General features: G+C 34.9%; 1 protein-coding gene across 4 annotated transcripts in view; it reads left to right on the forward strand.

Moving 5' to 3' along the window:
• The window catches only part of FBXW7 (F-box and WD repeat domain containing 7), a 114,517-nt gene extending 94,847 nt beyond the window's left edge, over positions 1-19,670 (forward strand). For all 4 annotated transcript variants that reach the window (XM_015568053.1, XM_006770118.2, XM_015568054.1 and 1 more), the window contains 8 exons: positions 2,676-2,810; positions 7,927-8,050; positions 10,199-10,335; positions 11,271-11,384; positions 12,603-12,784; positions 14,666-14,891; positions 16,464-16,674; positions 17,741-19,670. In XM_015568053.1, coding sequence (XP_015423539.1) covers positions 2,676-2,810; positions 7,927-8,050; positions 10,199-10,335; positions 11,271-11,384; positions 12,603-12,784; positions 14,666-14,891; positions 16,464-16,674; positions 17,741-18,009 — 1,398 coding nt within the window. In that variant the 3' untranslated portion in view covers positions 18,010-19,670. The remainder of the gene's footprint in view (positions 1-2,675; positions 2,811-7,926; positions 8,051-10,198; positions 10,336-11,270; positions 11,385-12,602; positions 12,785-14,665; positions 14,892-16,463; positions 16,675-17,740) is intronic.
• Positions 19,671-21,608: the final 1,938 nt, after the last annotated feature.

The following is a 21,608-nucleotide window of genomic DNA, read 5'->3' on the forward strand; positions in this document are numbered from 1 at the left end:
AAATTACAACCTTGTAGGCTAACCCAAGACTTTGGGTTTTGCTTTGAGTGAAGTGGGTCTGGAGGGTTTTAAGCAGAAGAGTGAGTGCCTTTTAGCAGTGCCCCTGACGACTTTCTGGAGGTTAGAACAAGGAGGGCAAAGGTGGGAGCTGGGAGGCCAGGTAAGAGATTTTAGGTAGAATCCAGGTGAGAGGTAATAGTCTAAACCAGTGTAGTTACAGTCAAATTCTGAATATGTTTTGAAGTTTAAGGCCTTAGAATTCACAGATGGATCAGAACCATCTACCAGTGAGAGTGAGGGAATGAGGAGGAGATGGCTCCAGAGTTTCTGGCCTGAGCAGCTAATAGAGTTACATTGCACTGAAATGGGATTGTGGCCATGCATATTTAAGGAGAAAGATCGTAGACCTGTTAGGTTTCTATTACATATCCAACAATACATGTTGAGTAAGCAATTTTATATACAGGTCTGGAGTTCAGGGTAGAAATCTAGGCTGGACAGAGGAGAGCTGCCTATGTGGTCCAGACCTTTACTTAAGATATGTGAATTTAAACAGTTAGACTGTTGAATATGTCTGGTCAGTAGGAAGAGTCTCATTTACTATGTAGTTTAATAGCTTATGTTACCAATCTTTATAGGTTATATTTTTTAGTAAAATGTCACAAAGTAACACTTGCTAAATGTAGGTATCATTTAAATGAAATATAATTTTAATCTTCTCTGATTTGTTAAATCAAATATTATTTAACACAAAATAAAAATATAGCTTAAAGTCTTAGAAACATTTTGCTATAAGGCCTAACTTTTGTCATGGATTCTGCCTTAAATATATAGTGTCTAACACTATATTTACCTGAGATTTGAATTAGTTCATTATGTTCTATTCTGGCTTTTTTCATTCTGTACTCCATTCCCTAAAATCCTTAATAAAAGGTATTTTTTTCTTCTTTTAGCAGTCATATTTCATGTGTAGGTAGTGTTTTTATATTCCTTTCTTTTTAAATATCATAATAATACATTAACTGAAAAGAAAAATCATTAATCATATATAGCATGTTACTTTAAATTAGAATTATTCATAGTAGCTATAAATGTAGTTAAAATATATGGTATATAAAGTAGTAATACACTGAAATAATTTCACTGTCTTTTTGCTACAGAGGATTACATAGGATATCTTTATTTCTATATTAAAATTTCACCATAAACACTACCAAAAATATTTTCAAAGCAGGCATATATATATGTACATATGACGTATATAATATATATAAAGGAGATTTAGAATTTTATATTAAAATTATTCTGTTATCAAGTGATTTAATTAAAGTTGCATTTTAATTAAGTCAGCATAGTTATTCTTTACCCCAAATGGGTATCTCCTTATGCTAGTGTTTATGAATCTTTATAATGTAGACAGAGAGAAACCGCATATAAAAAGCCACCTTAAATCTTGTGAGCAATGTAAATCAATGAATCAGAGTTTATAGTATTAATACTAATTGATCAGAGTTGAGTAGAGACTGGTCTGTGTAAGTTTTATCAAAGAGGTTAGTTTTGAACCAGGATTTAAATCTGTGTGAGGGAAACTGAACAAAATAAATCAAACTTCAAATTAACTACTTTTAATTGGTCATGTGTAGGCATATACATGTATGTGAGTATTTTTAATTTTATATAATGAATCCTCACCCTAATCAAAAGGCTTACAAGCTGAGTACTCAAGGACAATGGTCTGGGTGTGTATGTATAGAAGCAAAAGGAAAGGATGAAGCTTATTAGATAGAACCTGTGTTTTCTCCTATTTGGTGATAAAATGGAGATAGTTCCCATGTTTTTATAATGGTCAAATGGGATTATGTTGTGACAGGTACTCTGGAAATAATACTGAATTGTTTGATAGTAATACCATAATCTACACTTTCTGATAGGAAAAAGAGATGAAGTTTATTGTAGAGTCTACATAAATACTTTTAAAAATAAAAAGTGTTCTACATAAGGCTTCCTGTGTCCTCAGTATATCTGAGTTTTCAATTATTGTCTATTTTACATATTACAAAATACAGGTTCCTTTTGAAATATAATTATGTGTAGTTTTATTTCTTACCCTCTTTTATTCTTTGTTCATATTCTAATTTTAATACTAAGTTAGCTACTATTTTCTACTGTTTGCTTTTTTTTATCTGAAATTATTTGTAGAAGACACTTGTCAGATGTGCAGTATCCAGTAACTAATTTTTCTCTCAATGATGCTGCTAGTCTCCTCAGATGAGTGCTTCATTCAAACCCTCCAGTTTTCTGGTACCCACTTGAAAGATGCAGCGAAAGGAAGAAAATCATCTATCAAAATTCCCTATTTACTCAGTAACCCAAATTGATATTCCTGAATAAAATTTTGGTTTCTAAACCAGTATCTAGGTGGTAGATGAATATATAACAATTATAATTATGTAATGCAAAAGTATTTTTCCATCAAAACCATGACATTTTTTAAAAAAACTTTTATATAATGAAGGTATGTGGTACATTTGATGAGACTAAATGATTATCACTTCATTACCTTCTGGAGAAAATGTCACTGTAAACAATTCCGTTTTATGTTGTATGTAAATGACGATTTTTCTTTAATTTGAGACATATGAAAATAATAAAATTTTCTAATTCCTCTTTGGTAGAGCTGGAGTGGACCAGAGAAATTGCTTGCTTTAGATGAACTCATTGATAGTTGTGAACCAACCCAAGTAAAACATATGATGCAAGTGATAGAACCCCAGTTTCAACGAGACTTCATTTCGTTGCTCCCTAAAGAGGTAAGGGCAATCACTTATATTCTTCCTTTTATGCTATTTGAGAATGTAACAATTACCACCTTTAAACGTTATCATCCTTTGGTATCCAGTATTGCCAGTTTAATACTGTTAATGAGCGCTAAAGAGGACTGTAAATGAGAACCGCCATGAATTAATAATATAATTTTCATATTAATATATACTTATAGACTGAATGACTCCTTTCTACCACTGGAATAAGTCATTTATGGGTATAAGCTATTGAATTTCATTAATTTGATTGTTTCTTTACCAAGATTTTTTCTCAGGTTTTTTGAAACCTAATTTTTAGTTGTCTTGGTATGTTCATTATAGTAGTAGATTTTTTAAAAATACTGATTTTATTAAAACAACAATATTTTTTCTTTGGTTGTTTGTTTATCCTAAGTCCCTTTGAAAATGATAGTTTTATGATCCTATTGAATTGTGATTTTCTGTTACTTACATTGTGTAATTATATTGAAATATATGGAATTTCACATGTATGTCTTTTTCTACTAATCATCCCACTTTTCTCCCCCATATCTATCTACCTCTCTCTCTCTCTCTCTCTCTCTGTCTCTCTCTCTCTCTCTCTCAAACACACACACACACACACACACACACACACACACACAATTATAGATTCCTATGCCAGTTGCATTCTTATAGCATTTCTTTTGGAATTAAAAAAGTTTTTTTTTTTAGAGAGATAGGAAGGGAGAAGGATAGAAACATTGATGAGGCAGAAGTGAGAAACATCCATTGATTGCCTCCTGCTCTACTGGGAATCGAGCCCACAACATGGGCATGTGCTCTGACCGGGAATTGAACCTGTGACCTCTTGGTTCATGGGTCAGCACTCAGCCACTGAGACACATCAGCTGGGATCTTTTAGAATTTTATATGCCCATCAGTTTTTGACTCTATGTAAGCTGACACTATTTTTTAATTGTAGATTTATTATGATTATATGGACATCTTTGACTGTATAGATGAGGCATAGTTTAATTGTAGGTTTTTATTGATGTTATAGGCTAGATAATTTCATTTTTGTCAGCAAAGAGAAATAGTATACCATTAAGTAATCAATGTCATCATATTTCCACAAAGTATGTTTGTGCCACTGACATGTCAATTAGGAAGGCAAATATACCATTGCAAATGATCCTTAAACTTCAAGTTTGAAGAGAAGCAGACTGGTGTGTGGGTTTTTTTCAGATAACCATTCTGAAAATATCTCAAAGGCATTTAAGATAGTCCCAATAATAATTTCATATTATATATGAATGAAATAATTTCATTGTATTTGATGTACAAAACTAAGCATAATTTCAGGAAAAAGCAAAGTAGGAAAAACACCTCATTCCTGAAATGTTTCTTCTTTGGAGTAATTTTTTAAAAATGACATTCTCCCAGAAAAAAAACTTTTATTCTTTCTGCTTTATTCTAAAACAGAACTCTTTGAATAGATTTGGCTTATGAAAGTGATATAAGCTCTTTTTGCCTCTAGAAGGTTATTAATAATAAGAAACGCTTTTTTGTAAGTATTTGACTGAAAGTGAATTTATTTACCTTTGATATACACGTCATAGTTCCCTTGATTTTTATTTTATTTTAGAAGGTAAGAATGGTGAGTTTTTGTTTTGTTTTATCTTTATTTGTATTTCTACTTTTTAACACACAAAACTGTGCTTTTAAATAAGAATATTAACGTATTTTTTAAGAGTCTAAGAATTAAGCACAAATGAAACTTTTTTTGGATTAGTGTTCTTTTTAAGATTGCCTGAGGAAAAAGAAGTGAGGCTAGGTTGGAGAATAAGAGTGAGCCCAGACTTAGAATAGCATCTATGTCTTCTCCCCCCCCCCCCCCCCACACACACACTTTTTTTACAACTACTAGAAAAAATGTTCCATTTTGGAAAATGCTTTATGTTATATGTGGAGAAATCCTATATAATAAAAACCTAATATGCAAATTGTCCCCTCAACCTGGAGTTTGACCAGGGGGCAGGGCCAGCTGGCCAACCGCCCATGGCCCCTCCCCCTAGCTGACCCAGCCTGATCGGCCCAATTGGGGTGGGCCGGCCAGACCCTACCTGTGCATGAATTGGTGCACCGGGCCTCTAGTAATGGTATATGTCTAAGGAAATGAATATTATTTTATCAGAGACTAAGTACTATCATTATTTAAACATTCCCTTCATGTAAGGAAATGGACATATAATAATTTTCTTATAATTTATTTCAACAGATCTCAAAGCTCTTTACCAATATTTGCTTATTAATCTCAAAAACCTTGCCAAAAATCCCACTAGTCTCACTCAAGAGGTGTATGATAAACAGCATTATCCTTATTTTGTAAATAAATACTAAGAAAAGTATGGTGATATAGTAGATGATTTAGAACAAACCTAAATTCTTAACATAGGATCAGCCACTATTTTCTTTATTCCTTCACTAATTTAATCCACTGAAATATAGCAATTCTGGCAAGGTATTAGCTACTTTTAAGTATAATATGGTGATCTTTTATATAGTTTATAGAGAAAAACAAAAAAAGCAACTCTCATTGAAATTAAAACTTTGGGCAAGGAGAAGGTAATTACCTGAAATAGAGTATAAATTTTAGAGCATCTATCTGGTAGAAGTGGTCCTTAGGAAGAATAACTGATCTAGATTTTACCTTTAAGACAAACGAATAGAAAACTGCATTAGCTAGACCATGCCCATTCTCTGTCCCCTATAAGGAACCCCACCTGACAAATCTTTGCTTGCTTTGAGGAACTGGTATACTGCCCCATAACCCACACTAAGAATTGTGTAATTGCTGTTCTCTTTTTGCTTGGCAATTTAATTTAAAGACCATATAAAATATTATTGCCAGAGTATTTGTGTTCTACTTTTTCCCTGACTTAAACCTTATTTTCTAATTTATATTTTTCCTGCTTCTGGTTTTTTCATGCATATTTCCCCATTTTGCTGTGTGCATTTTCTGTAATACCTAGATGCTTTCATGGAACTGGCTACATGTAAATAGACAAACATTTACTACATTGAAGTTCATGGTTGAGTTCCTTTGCTATTTTAAAGTGTGCCCATTACCTATAGAGTTAGCACTTCAGCTTTCTTTAGTACATGAATGTTTCTTTACATTTTTCTGTAATATATGCACACATAGGCCTAAATGACCTCTTAGTCACTAGTAACAAAGGAACTTTTACCCATTGACTTTGGGATATACCAGTGATTTTCAACCTTTTTCATCTCATGGCACACATATATACTACTTACTAAAATTTTGCAGCACAACAAAAAAAATATGTATTTTTTGCTGATCTGACAAAAAATAGGCATAATTGTAAGATTCATTCAAATCAGATCGCTATTGTTGTATTAGCTGTTATCTTTTTTTTTTATTTGACAATGTAAGGGAATAGAGGCCAGTACCCCTAACTAGTCAGGTATAGCATGTTTCAAAAATTCTTGTGGCACACCAGGTGTCTGCCATAGCACACCCATTGAAAATCTCTGGGATATACCTTTGAAATCTGAGCTGCTCTGGATTTGTTTCCTAGCCTTTAAAATTGAATATTTCATTAAATTACCTGATTTCTACTTCAGCTAGATAACTAAAGCAAAGAATAGGCCTTTCCATATGACCATTCTAAAAATCTTGGGCATAAAATACTATCTTTTATACAAATATAATTTTGTTCCTAATAATTTCTGTGTAAAATATCAGTAATACATGGAAAATTAATAATGTGGTATCACATTACAGTTATACTGACTCTAAGCAAAGTTGCCTAGGCTTTAATTGATAATTTCCAAATTAAGTGGCTTATGAAGTATTCATTTAAAAACTACATTGTTGAGGTATACATACTCTGTTGAATATAGTTATGCCTTATTTTAAATGATTCCGTTTCTATTTATGGTACTGGAATATCTTTTCTGACAGACCAAAAATAATTATTCCACAAATTTTTCTACTGTCATTTGTCAATATTAGTAGTAAATTGAATACTGACTAGTTGAAGTACTCTTTATGTAGAATGCACTCAATAAGTTTGTAATTAATGATGAACTCCATACATACAAAGTTATTGGGAAAACTTAATTTATATCATGTAATTTTTATCTAGCATTTAAAAATAATTCAAATTGTACTTTTACTCCCTTATGTGGCCTTTGGCCCTTTAAATGATAGTTTGTTTTAATCCTTGTAATTTAATTTATATGAAAACTAAATTTTATTGCTCCGTTTATTTATTTTTTATTGCTCTGTTTAGATCATTTTTGTCCTACTATCATAATTTAGTTTCTGTGTGATTTGTGTGGCTAATTGAATAAGCATACTCAGAAGCTTTTATCCCCCCGCTTTTTTTCTTTTTCCATTTCCTTTATTTATTTTAAATGACTTTACACAATGAAAAAGAAATTTATGATTTGCAAGTATTGGAAATAAAATTTTTAAATCAAGAAAGAGCTGGCCCATCAAGAAAATCCCCTTAAGCAATGTCAAGTAATTAGCACCCAATTACTTTTGTATGTCTATGGAGAAGTTCGGTAATTGTCCCCTTTTGTCACTTATAGTAAAGGGTGGAAATGTGTGAAAAGTTCATCATTGTGCTAATAAACACTTTGCTGTGTAACTGTATCTATCAGAAGTGATCTCAAATCATGCCATGCAGAATGTAAAGAAATTTTCTTTCTTACCTTGTATCCTGTCTTGGATGAATTTACATTGTACTGGGGAGAGAGAGAAGACAAAATTTTAATAATGAATACAAGTAAAATAGGTAGGTAGGTGGTAGATAAAATCTTGAGTTGCGAGACTCAGCAAAGGCAAGAGCAGAGGCTGGACATTTAACAATTATTCCTTGAAGAGATAAGGAGTTAATGGAGTGAAGTTCATAAGAGCCAACTGAGTGGGTTTTTAAAATCTTGTATATATTTGTTAAGATATAATATTAGAAGATACTGTCTTTCATAATTTTAGAAATTAGAACGTAGAGTTGTATTACATTTATCTATAAGTGCTTTCCCCATAGAGAATACATATTATTTTTATATATGTAAAAATATGGATATACTATGCTTTTTCTTTCCATAGCTGGCACTTTATGTGCTTTCATTCCTGGAACCCAAAGACCTGCTACAAGCGGCTCAGACATGTCGCTACTGGAGAATTTTGGCTGAAGACAACCTTCTCTGGAGAGAGAAATGCAAAGAAGAGGGTAAGGTTTCCATAGGGAAAATGAAAAAGCAAAGCGATTCTGAAAACAAATAGAAAAACACAAGTTTTATGTGCAAGTAGAATAAAGTGGTGGGTAAATGGAAAAAGAGAACTTTTGGCAGCTGTCAGAGAATCAGAAATGAGTGCTCATCTGCATGCACCTAACTACATAAAATCCACAGGTTATTGCACACGTTCAAGTGAGCCAGATCTTGCAGCTGATCCCTTTAAAGAATACTTTAACTCATAGCAAATGTATCTGATATGCGTCTCAACCTCTGGTAGAATTAATAAACAATGAAAAAGTTAAGATGAAGATGACTTAAAGGAAATCCAAAGATATATTATCAATTAAATACTCAAATATTCCATATTCTCTTTGTTCCTCCACAAATATTTTTTGGGCACCTCTTATAAATTGGGCATTCTTAAATGCTGGGGACATAGTAATAAACTCCCATTTTCCTCCCACCATCGAGCTTGTAATATTGAAACCTGTTAAAAAAGAACTTCTTAGTAGAGAAGTAGGTATCATCCATATTAATTAAAGAAAGAGCCTTTTTTCCCAGCAGTCTTCTAGAAAAAAAATATTTTTGACAAATATGTAAAAATATTTGCCTCTGACAAGCAACATTTTTGAGAAAGAACCTTAGAGCATGAGGCAGATACTCCATAGGCTCTTCTCCCCTTCTTGGAGGTTATAGTGGAATGGGGAGCACTGATGGTTAGGGAAGCTTGGAGGTGAAGATCCAGGGTCCTTGGTTTTCAGTCCTGCCTTTGCCCTTTTGGTGCCTTGGACTCATCTCTTCTCAGGTGTCTATATACATAAAGTGGGATTAATCATTTCTCCCTTTCCTTCTCTCATAGAATCATTATTTTAATGCCCCCCCCCCCAAAAAAAAAAAGACACCCTGGTCGAGTAGCTTAATTGGTTAGAGCATCGTCCCAATACACCAAGGTTTTAGGTTCCATCTCTGGTCAGGGAACATACAAGAAGCAACTGATGAATGTATAAATAAGTGGAACAACAAATCGGTGTTTCTCTCTCTCAACTCAATACATAATTAAAAAAATTGTTAACATTTACATAAAATTTTAACCATTTTTAAGTGTACAGTTCAATGGCATTAAGTGCATTCACGTTGTACAACCATTACCAACATCCATCTTCAGAACTTTTCTGTCTTCCCCGGCTAAAACTAAATACCCATCTATAATAATAAAGGTGTAATATGCTTATTAGACCAGACATCCTTCCCGACAACCTTCCTGATGAAGCTGAGGCTGTGAGGGAACCCCGGGTCCCGGGTGCCTGCCAACTGCCGAGGGAAGCCAGTGCCAGCAGCCAGGGGAAAGAAGGCCTCCTCCTCCTGCACAAATTTCGTGCATCAGGCCTCTAGTATAACAATAGCTCCCTGTTCCTCCTCCCTGCAGCCCTGGCAGCCACCATTCTACTTGCTGTCTCTGTTAATTTGATTTCACTAGGTACCTTGTATAAATACAGCCATATGGTATTTGTCTTTTTGTGACTGGCTTATTTCACTTAGCATAATATCTTAAAGTTCATCCATGTGGTAGCATGTTAGAATTTTTTTAAGATTGAATAATACCCCATTGTGTATGCGTGTGTGTGTGTATATACACACGATATTTTCTTTATTTGTTTATCCATCAGTGTACACTTTGGGTTGCTTCTCCTTTTTGGCTATTAGGAATAATGCTGTTATGAACATGGGTGTACAAATATCTGTACAAATCCCTGTTTCCACTTCTTTTGGGTGTATATCCAGAAGGGGAATTGCTGGATCATATGGTCATTCTATGTTTAGTGTTTTTGAGGAACCATCATACTATTTTCCATAGCAGCCACACCATTTTATATTCCCACAAGCATTGCATAAAGGTTCCAATTTCTGCACTTCCTCACCAACAGTGCATAGAATCATTTTGAGAAAGAAATGAAATTGGTAATATAAAAGAGCACCATACAAAAGATAAACTTTACATTGTTTTGTTTTGTAAAACAGTGTTAGAAATTAGTGCCTGCATTTTGGTGGTTTTCAGCATAGGAGAGAATGAGGTACATTATAAAATGTGTAATATTTATTATTGGTGAAGGCAATGATACTCTTTAATTCTTTAAAACTAGGCATTGATGAACCATTGCACATCAAGAGAAGAAAAGTAATAAAACCAGGTTTCATACACAGTCCATGGAAAAGCGCGTACATCAGGCAGCATAGAATTGATACTAACTGGAGGCGAGGAGAACTCAAATCTCCTAAGGTAACTGAACTCGTTCGTGCACAGTGTAACAGAATCCATTAACCAGTGTTAGTACCTACTGTGTTTAATAACTTGACACCTATTTCCAGAAACAAAGAAAACAATATATTTTAAAATAACTGTAAGCATAACTGACAATATCCTTCTATTATGAATCTCTCTAGTCTGACAACTCATTGTCTTGAATAAAAGATGAGTTGATTGGTATTTGGTTCTTATGTAAATGAAAGATTTTCTGAATATCCTGTTGAATTTTGTGTCATATACATTCTACCTAAGAATTTGCTCCCTCTCTGACCATATAGTCTGAATATGATTTTTGAGGAGTGCCCATGTTTTGGTTTGGTGGCTTTTGTGTGTTTTATTTTTTAAACTTAACTATTCTGACTTTTTATTTTATAACATTTCAAGTATATAAAAGATAGCAAAAATGCTTAAAATTCTTAGATATAGTTTTATAACTGGAAAAAAGCAATTTGGGGAGATACTGTTCTATTCCTATGCATACATTATGATGGGCTTTTTTTGTTTTAAGTTAAAAAGTTGATGATTATTATTCTTGTCTTCCTAGTTAATAGGTGCTTTTGTTTTTGTGTGTCAAATTGTAAAAATTAGATACATATCCTTTTGGTTTGAACAGATAAAATAGATGACTATAAAATACATTTGTGTTTGAACCATTTTTATGAGATCTTGACCCAGTAAAATTATAACAGTGGATGTCTCAAGTATAAGTTATAGGATATGGAAACAATAAAATGTTTAGTACTTGATTCATCAATGGGGGATGATGATGCTTCATATTTCATGTAAACTTTAATTCTAGAAATATACTACAGATTACTGTTCCTATTTATGGCTTCAGTTTTTATTTTCCCCAGTATTTTAAAAGACATAATTTGGTAACATTTCTAACTTGTACATCTACCTCGTAGGTGCTGAAAGGACATGATGATCATGTGATTACATGCTTACAGTTTTGTGGTAACCGAATAGTTAGTGGTTCTGATGACAACACTTTAAAAGTTTGGTCAGCAGTCACAGGCAAAGTAAGTTTACTTCTCTCTGCACTTCACAAAGTCCCTGTTTTGTGTATATCTTTGCAAAGATCAGCCGGTGAACGGAAAACAAGAACTCATTTTTGTCTCTAGCTTATTTTGATAGCAAATATCAGATCTTCTAATTTAGCTTCTCCCTTGGTGTGAAGATGATGTTTCTCGTGATAGGAATGTTGTTAGTGTCTTCTTTATTTAAATAGTTTGTCTCTGTGATATACCTATTAAGATTTTATGGATGTGCTTTATCGTTTTCTTGTCTTATTCTTTCCCACCTTTTTAACTATCTAAATTATATCTTTTTCCTTTTTAATCTTTTTCAAAACTATGATTAAGGGATTTTTTTTTCCTTGTGTCAACTGCTTTGTTGCTAACCTACTTACAGTTTAGCAGTTACATAAATCATGTTAATTTAGACTTATCTTAAACCCTGTGAGGTGGAAGGTAAGCAGACTAGGTATTAAATAGGAGTTTGAAGAAAAAAGCAGTCTAAACAATCAATTTCACTTAAACAATATTGTATTTTAATGGTTCTCCAGAGAGTACTTATATTTATCTGTCCAATGGAGAATATTTTCATGAACTGACCACCTAAAAATAATGGAAGAAAGCGTGGGGACAAAAATCTGTCTTTTAAAATGTCTTATCACATGTTATTTCTTGGGCAAGAGTCTTCTAAATATTCCAAGTTAGTTGTTAAAATTTTTTAAAGTAGATCATATTTCCATAGTTTAATGTTAGTTTTGGATTGACTTCAGGGCTTTAATGTCTGTCTTTACTTGTCTAGAAGTACCTTACCTGGCTCCTAACTCTGCCTTGTGGCAGATTGAGATGGAATGTGGTATGTAGCCACACCCAACACCATCAGCATTCTTTCATTGAATCCACCCCCATGAACAAACCCAAGTTGCAATTTTAGTATTATTTCATCAAAGAGGCCAGGCTGGAGCTTTCATGCTTGAATGATAACTGTTTACTTTCTATATACTTGTTCCTCAGTTGTGTGTATGTGTATAAAATGTAGTGCTACTGAATAAACAAAGCAATAAATAGCAATGGGGTCATGTTAGACTGATGTGAAAAACTTTCTGATATGCTAAATAATCCAATTGAGATAATATAAATGTACTCCAAATTTTAATGAGCTACTGAAATGTTACTTAAATCATTTTTCTTTCTACTTGAAAGTAATCATCTTAAGTGTTTTTCCAGTGTCTGAGGACATTAGTGGGACACACGGGTGGAGTGTGGTCATCACAGATGAGAGACAATATCATCATTAGTGGATCCACAGATCGGACTCTCAAAGTGTGGAATGCTGAGACTGGAGAATGTATACACACCTTATACGGGCATACTTCCACTGTCCGTTGTATGCATCTCCATGAAAAAAGGTGAGGGAAAAGTCCATTGTGGTTGGGAATTCTCTTCTGTCACTTTTGAATTTGGAGCCTTTTGTGTAGAATTCAAGTTATATAATACTTAAACTATGTCTAATAAAGAGGTAGCGATAATGTGCTCTTAAATTAGACTTCAATGATTAGATTTTGGATGTTTCTGTACTGAGAAAGCAGTAGTGTATTGGCTTACAATTGGAGGGTTACCTTTACATTTCCTTCTTCATTTATTAGTGTTGTTGGCTTCCTCCTTGAAACTTTCTACGCTCTAATCTTGAATAACATCTCTATTGCTCTACATCTTTGATGACTCATCATTTTTAAAAAAATCATTTTTTCTTTTTCTTTTTTCCTTATATTTCTGCTAGTGGGACAGATTCAGCTATTCAAGCTTCAAGACTCCAAGTCTTTTTAATTATGTACCCATCCTACCCCCACACCATCATATTCCCTATATCTAGGCAAAAGCTGAGGCCTGCGGTTTTTAATTAATTCTCTTATTACCTATCACCTGAACTTTTGACACAGCTTTCAGACCTGGTCCTCTGTTGTCTACCAAATTAAGGACATAATCCTCAATCCAGTTTTCAAAATGGTTTCAGCAAATCAGACTGCTTCCTTTTTTCCCCTCAGTGCCTTTGCTCTTGGTTTATCTCCTCCTACAAAGCCCTCCTATGTAGAGTCCTTTCTGTCTTCTATTGGCATGTCTTCATGGTACCCCCATTAAACAAATGTGATTTCTACTCCATTTGTCAGAGCATGTGTTTATGAAGGGTCCTTTTAGTGACTCTATTCCAGTCTTTACCTTTAACTCTGCCCAAAGCATCTTCTTTATTAAGAACCATAGTAGCCCTAACCGATTGGCTCAGTGGATAGAGCGTCGGCCTGCGGACTGAAGGGTCCCGGGTTCAATTCTGGTCAAGGACATGTACCTTGGTTGCAGGCACATCCCCAGTAGGGGGTGTGCAGGAGGCAGCTGATTGATGTTTCTCTCTCATCGATGTTTCTAACTCTCTATCCCTCTCCCTTCCTCTCTGTAAAAAATCAATAAAATATATTTTTAAAAAAAGAACCCTAGCATTAAGCACATTTCACACTAGATTGGTAATATGTGAAGAAAAAGTATCTTTTCTATTGTAATTTGAGTCTACTTTGAACAGTGAACTCTACTATTAAAATTTGGGGAATTGGTATGAAGAGACCTTGCCTTTTAGTTTCCATTAGCTCTGACTTAAATCTCTCAATGATTCCACTTTCTACTCTTCCAAATGTGGAAACTATGGCCTTTCATTATCTCTTGGGAATGACATAAAGATGCCTTGTGTTTTCAGCTCTCCTTTGTAATCCAGAGATGGTTGCAGTATTTGTATCACTCTGGTCTTCAGAAGAGTATAACTTCAATAATGTTGGGCCAAATTTTGAAGGAATTTATGTTGCCTCAACATATGTGTCTTCTAAAATCTGTATATCATAATGCCTTAGATAGCTGTTGAATACTTATAAGCATATGCAGCCTTTGAGAACATGTCTAAAACTGGCTCATTTTACCAGTATGTAGGGTGTAAAGCACATATCTTTTAAAATACAGTACAGTAGTTTTCAGACTGTTCCACAGAACTCCAAGGAGCTGCTCGATCTCTCACAGGCAGGGAACCAAACAGGCCAAGTCTAGGCTCCTCAACTTCCCATCCCAATCAGAGTAACTCAACTTATATATGTTTATATATCAGGGTTTTTACAGAAGAGTTTTTTTTTTAAAATAGATGTCCCTACTTAACAAAAGAAAGAAAAGGTTTAATAATCGCTGACTTTATATATAATGCTTTTTCATCTTATTAAACATTGTAATACTTTTTTTTTCTGTTTTCCTTCTTACAGAGTTGTTAGCGGTTCTCGAGATGCCACTCTTAGGGTTTGGGATATTGAGACAGGCCAGTGTTTACATGTATTGATGGGTCACGTAGCAGCAGTTCGCTGTGTTCAATATGATGGCAGGAGGGTTGTTAGTGGAGCATATGATTTTATGGTGAAGGTGTGGGATCCAGAGACTGAGACCTGTCTACACACGTTGCAGGGGCATACTAATAGAGTCTATTCATTACAGGTAAGAGATCATATCTCCCCTGCCCCTTAGATGCTCTACTGGTGAATCACAAGATAGTTTTACTCAGATAACCACTGTCAAATTGTTGATCAAATGCAGTCCAAAAAAAGACTAATCAGATTACCTGTTGTTTACATATACTTTAAAATTAGCACAAAAAAACATAAATCTTGAAATTATTTATATGATTTGTTTTAGTTTTTCTGTGATCCATTTCCCCTCCAAAATATAAATATTTTGTCTTGGAACCTGGGATTTTGGAGCCCTAAGCTTTTTGCTATATTAATTAATGGGTAGATAGTCTCATAGGAGAATAACCCAGATTTTAATAAACTCCTTAGCAGAGGATTAATTTGGCCAAAAGCTGCCCCTTTTCCTTGATAGCTGAAGGTTGATGGACCATGTAATTGTGGTTCCATCCCCATTCAGAGGAAAAGTGGAGCCTTCCTGCATACAACTCTACTTTCGCGGGTCTGATTCTCAGTCATAACGAAATAAATTTGACTAGTTTTTTTGTGTACATTTGAACCTGATGTCCTTGGATAGATTGCCATATTTTTAGATAAATAAATTAATAGCAAGTTTAGAAAATGGGTCTTATTTTATTTTCTGAAAGACAGCATTTCATTCAAAAAAAATTCTAATTACTTATATAGTTCATTTAACAGTTATTGTCCATTGGTGATCAGCAAATTAGTACCTAGTCCCTGTGCTGACAGACCTGTTTTGGGGGTATTTGTTTCTTAATTGATGGAATACTAACCATGCCACGAGATATCAACAGATAATAAAGATGTTTCTTAGCTTAGAAAAGGTTATTAATTTGGAGGAGGGAGAATTGGCTGCAACTGTTTTTATGTTTTGTGATATACTCAGAACCTTAATGAATATAATAGTCTTATTTAAATAAACCATTAGATTTAGAAAAGAGGTAGCAACATTATTATAGATCTGGGAATTAATAAATAACTTAGTGACTTTGGGTATAATTGGGAAGCAGAAAAAGTGCTGTGTAGTTTGCTTTTATTATTAAAGTGCCACCTCTTCTAATCCCAGATTTAACTATCTATTGGCACATTTTCTAATTAGCATTTAGGTTATTGTAAATGAAATTTTTATTTTACATAAAATTTTTAGTGGAACTATGGTATCTTTCAAACATCATGAAAGTTATCTGTAGCCCTTTTCATGCCATAGATGTTGACAGGCACACCCTTTATCACAAGCTATATCAGTACTTTAACTTCCTATAGGGAAATAAAACTTGAATGGTAGTCCTTGTTAAATTGTCCATAGTATGTGGCTACTGTATATAGCCAGATGGTCTGGAAGTAATGTGTTCATTTTAGGTGTTGTGTTTTCTTTTTAATTGTTTCTGCACCTTTCGGATGGGAGCTTCTGAGAACGTGCACTGTAGAGTTGCTTGATTACATACAATTTATCCTAGTTCCTCATTTGTCCTTGGCATTACTTGTTCTCCTTGGCCTCATCCCCTCCCCCATTAAGATTAAGGTCAATAAATAATATCAAGAATATCCACACGTCTGGTCTAATACACTGTGTTTGTTGTAGTTTGATGGCATCCATGTGGTGAGTGGATCTCTTGACACATCAATCCGAGTGTGGGATGTGGAGACAGGGAATTGCATCCACACGTTAACAGGACACCAGTCGTTAACGAGTGGAATGGAGCTCAAAGACAACATTCTTGTCTCTGGGAATGCAGACTCTACAGTTAAAATCTGGGATATCAAAACGGGACAGTGTTTACAAACATTGCAGGGTAAGTATTGGCTACCCCCTTTTAGTTGTGTTTGTTAAAAATTAGATTGTTAGTCAAAAGAGATATATGGAGCTTTTGTGTCACAAAAAGAGTTAACCTCATACAAAATGAAAATGCTTATTTTGGATAAGCTTATGAGCATTTCCACTCTTGACAAAACTAGGCTACCTTGAGAAAGTGTGTTAAATTGTGTGATTAATAATATAAGATGTAAATTGTGGTGTTGATATAAAATTATTTAACCACCTCCTGCATGTACAGTCAACTCTATCCAACCAAGCAACATGTTCATTTTATTATTTGAGTGATCATTTCATTTTGAACTTGTAGTCCAATCTAAAATTAAAGAACTGTCTTGCTGGGGGTGGGGAGCTCTCTAATCTGATAGAAAATTGCTTTGGTCTCAACTTACACCCTTAACTATCTGCTTAACCAGAATGGGAAGGAATGATAGTGCCCACTCAACTAGCGAAAGAAAAAAGAAAGCCACCATTATTAAATGAAGCACAACAGTGTAATCTTACATCCTGATTAACTTCTTGGTGTTGGTCACAGCCCTTAGAAAGTGTTTTTTTGTTTGTTTGCTTTTTTCAGTGAGGCCATCTGGTGGGCCGGCCATATTGCAGCTTTTTACTCGTTGGTTTTGTCTCTTAGAGTTTTGGAGTAGTGTGCATTCCACCGTTGCCCTTGACTGGCCACTTCAGAGCAGTAGGGCAGTAGATCTCTTAGGCTCGTATCCACCACAGAGTCCATGAAGCTGGGCTATCTCTGCCATCACTAAGAAGAGTTCTCATTTCTGCAGCCAGAAAACAAATGTGTGCTGGTAGCTAACCAAGCTTCTTGGAAGACAGAACTCTTGAAAGTTAACGTTTCAGTTACAAACACCTACCAGATTTTCTTATATCCCCGCTGATCCTAAAATACTCAGAGCACAGTTTCTAAATTTGCAGCATTTTAAATATTCCATGTACTGTATGTTCTAATGTAGAAGCCTACAAAAGTACAAGGTAACTAACTCGTAGCCATGAGTTCTAACCAGTAATCAAATCCCTTTGGTTTTGCCTAGGTCCCAACAAGCATCAGAGTGCTGTGACCTGTTTACAGTTCAACAAGAACTTTGTAATTACCAGCTCAGATGATGGGACTGTAAAACTGTGGGACTTGAAAACGGGTGAATTTATTCGAAACCTAGTCACATTGGAGAGTGGGGGGAGCGGGGGAGTTGTGTGGCGGATCAGAGCCTCGAACACAAAGCTGGTGTGTGCTGTTGGGAGTCGGAATGGAACGGAAGAAACCAAGCTGCTGGTGCTGGACTTTGATGTGGACATGAAGTGAAAAGCAGAAAAGATGAATTTGTCCAAATGTGTAGACGATATACCCCCTGCCCTACCCCCTGCAAAGAGAAAAAAAAAGAAAAAGGGAAAAAAAAGAAAAGAAAAAGAAAAAAAATCCCTGTTCTCAGTGGTGCAGGATGTTGGCTTGGGGCAACAGAATGAAAAGACCTACAGACTAAGAAGGAAAAGAGGAAGAGATGACAAACCGTAACTGACAAGAGAGGCGTCCGCTGTCTCATCACATACAAAGGCTTCACTTTTGACTGAGGGCAGCTTTGCAAAATGAGACTTTCTAAATCAAACCAGGTGCAATTATTTTCTTTATTTTCTTCTCCAGTGGTCACCGGGCAGTGTTAATGCCGAAACATCATCACAGATTCTGCGCGTCTGTTCTCTTACCACTGAGACCTTAGAAAGGAGCTCTTAGAAAGGAGCTGCAATAACATCAGAATAAGTATGGTTGACTTTCTAATCAGAGAGCATCTGCAACAAAAGTCATTTTTCTGGAGTAGAAAAGCTAAAACAATATATATTACTGTGAATTGTTTTTGTACAGTTATCATGAAAAGCTTTTTTTTTTTTTTTTGCCAACCATTGCCAATGTCAATCAATCACAGTATTAGCCTCTGTTAATCTATTCACTGTCGCTTCCACATACACTCTTCAGTGCATATGTTGCTCAAAGGTGGCAAGTTGTCCTGGGTTCTGTGAGTCCTGAGAGATGGATTTAATTCTTGATGCTGGTGCTAGAAGTAGGTCTTCAAATATGGGATTGTTGTCCCACCCCTGTACTGTACTCCCAGTGGCCAAACTTATTTATGCTGCTAAATGAAAGAAAGAAAAAAAGCAAATTATTTTTTTTTATTTTTTTTCTGCTGTGACGTTTTAGTCCCAGACTGAATTCCAAATTTGCTCTAGTTTGGTTACAGAAAAAAAAAAAAGACTTTTTGCCACTGAAACTTGAACCATCTGTGCCTCTAAGAGGCTGAGAATGGGAGAGTTTCAGATAATAAAGAGTGAAGTTTGCCTGCAAGTAAAGAATTGAGAGTGTGTGCAAAGCTTATTTTCTTTTATCTGGGCAAAAATTAAAACACATTCCTTGGAACAGCGCTGTTGCTACCTGTTCTGTGGAGAAACTTTTCTTTTTGAGGGCTGTGGTGAATGGATGAACGTACATAATAAAACTGACAAGATATTTTAAAAATATATAAAACACAAAAGTAAAATAAAGTTGCTGGTCAGTCTTAGTGTTTTACAGTATTTGGGGAAACAACTGTTACAGTTTTATTGCTCTGAGGAACTGACAAAGCAGAAACGATTCCGTTTTTGTAGTAAAGGCGTCACATGCAAACGAACGAGATGAATGAAAAAGTCAAATGGTTTGCCTCATTCTCCAAGAGCCACAACTCAAGCTGAACTGTGAAAGTGGTTTAACACTGTATCCTAGGCGATCTTTTTTTTCCTCCTCCTGTTTATTTTTTGTTTGTTTTATTTATAGTCTGATTTAAAACAATCAGATTCAAGTTGGTTAATTTTAGTTATGTAACAACCTGACATGATGGAGGAAAACAACCTTTAAAGGGATTGTGTCTATGGTTTGATTCACTTAGAAATTTTATTTTCTTATAACTTAAGTGCAATAAAATGTGTTTTTTCATGTTAGTATGCCTGTTTTTTCCCCTGGGGTCATAATACTTCATTATAAATACTTAGGGTTTGTATCTAATAATTAAAAGAGCAAAGTGTTGGTTTCTTTGCGTTTCCTAGTGTGACCTAGAAATCAATGCTTTCTGGCCCGTGTGATACTAAAGTGAGAGTGATGTGCTGTGAGTGCAGGTTTTCTTCCTCTCCTTACACTCCAAAGGATGCTCCATTGGGTTCGTCTCTGTATTACCTTGGGATGTATAACTAAGGGACAAAAATCACAAAACTTGTGACCATTATACCTGAAATTTCATTTTAAGAATTTGACCACATCTTGCAAACGTGGTCACAGCACATTACAAGCACCAGGGACTTTCTGTGCATGATCTGTGGGGCTCCCACCACCCTGCGAAGTAGGTACCGTAAGTCCTCATTTAACAGCGTCCATAGGTTCTGCCACTTGAAGCAAAATGACATACAAGGAAACCACTTTTACTGCAGATTAATTGATATGAGTTAAGTTCCTATGGCATCTGTTAACATTAAAACAGAACAACATTGAGCAAAGTGACGTTAGATGAGGACCTGCTGTACTATTGTCTTCTTTGTAACAATGAGGGTGCAACTGCAGCTCAGACTGGTTAGGCGACTTGTTGGAAGTCAGATAACTAGTAGAGCCCTGGACTTTAAGAAGAAACATTTAGAATTTTGACCAAAGCAAGGTTGTGGTACTTTCAGGCTCTTCTGCACTATTTTATGTGGTACATCTAACATAAATGAAAAAAATGAAGTCAGCTATTCAAGTGATGTAGACTCTAAATAGCAGGTTCTCTCTTCCCCATATATGCATATATGTGACTATATGTGTGTATATATAAATATAAAATCTCCAGTAATCTCTGCTATCCAAGCCATAGATGAAAATCCACAAAATGGATGCTTCTTAATGAATACATTTCTTACAAAGCATGTGTTCTTTACTCATAGGGCCTCACTTTCCCAAAACTACTAAGTCACGACATCTAGGAATGGGACCCACGTCTCTGCATGTAGACTAGCTCACCAGGTGAGTCATGGGCACAACTTCGAGAGCCACTGCCTTTGATACCTTTCCAGTGCGGTTGGTTATTTGGCTTATTAGTTCACAGCACATTACAAGCACTAGGATATCAGGGAGGAGTGAAAGTTAAAGAGAAAGATGGAAAAACTGAGGCAAAAATCCTATGAGGCCATGAAGTACAGGGGCCAGCAGCCCTGCTCACTCTTGGGTAAACACTGACTACTCTTGAATGGTCAAGAAGAAGATGTAATTCTATTTGGTAGTCTTGAAACGACTTGGTGTTTCATAACATAAGTGTGGCTTCATTAATATAATCGAAGAAAAACATCATCTATGTTATAGAATACAATGAATTCACAGGCTTGCAGACAAATAGGCCTGAATTCAAATGTCAACTCTTCTAATACTACTTTCTAGTTATGGGACCTTCATCAGATCTTTTTTTGACCTCACGTTTCATCATCTAGAATATAGAGTGCCCCATTCTCAGGTTACTGTAGGGATTAAATGAAATGTTGCAAAGTATATAGCACACATATGGTATTAGAGTTCAATAAATGGTAGCTACTATTAGAACTTTAGGAAAATTGACCCAGATAATTGTAACTTCTGTATCTGGGAACAATTGAACGTGTTCATGACTCATCCAGGAATATAATAAAAATAGCATTCCTATATGTAGCAATTTATATTTTTTAGAGTAAAGTCACATAAATATCTAATTGGACTCTTAACAAAACCTCGTGAGGTAGACTGGTATGGAGCACCTAATGGCGATATTGTACATACTTAGGTGTTCATTTTTTAATTCATAAATGAATAATCTTTATTATTGTTTCCAAAAGAGAAAATGTTAACCTCATTCTAAAGAAATTATTGTCATTATACTAAGAAAG

The sequence above is a fragment of the Myotis davidii genome, unplaced genomic scaffold (genome assembly GCF_000327345.1).
Source record: "Myotis davidii unplaced genomic scaffold, ASM32734v1 scaffold323, whole genome shotgun sequence".
Classification (NCBI taxonomy): domain Eukaryota; kingdom Metazoa; phylum Chordata; class Mammalia; order Chiroptera; family Vespertilionidae; genus Myotis; species Myotis davidii.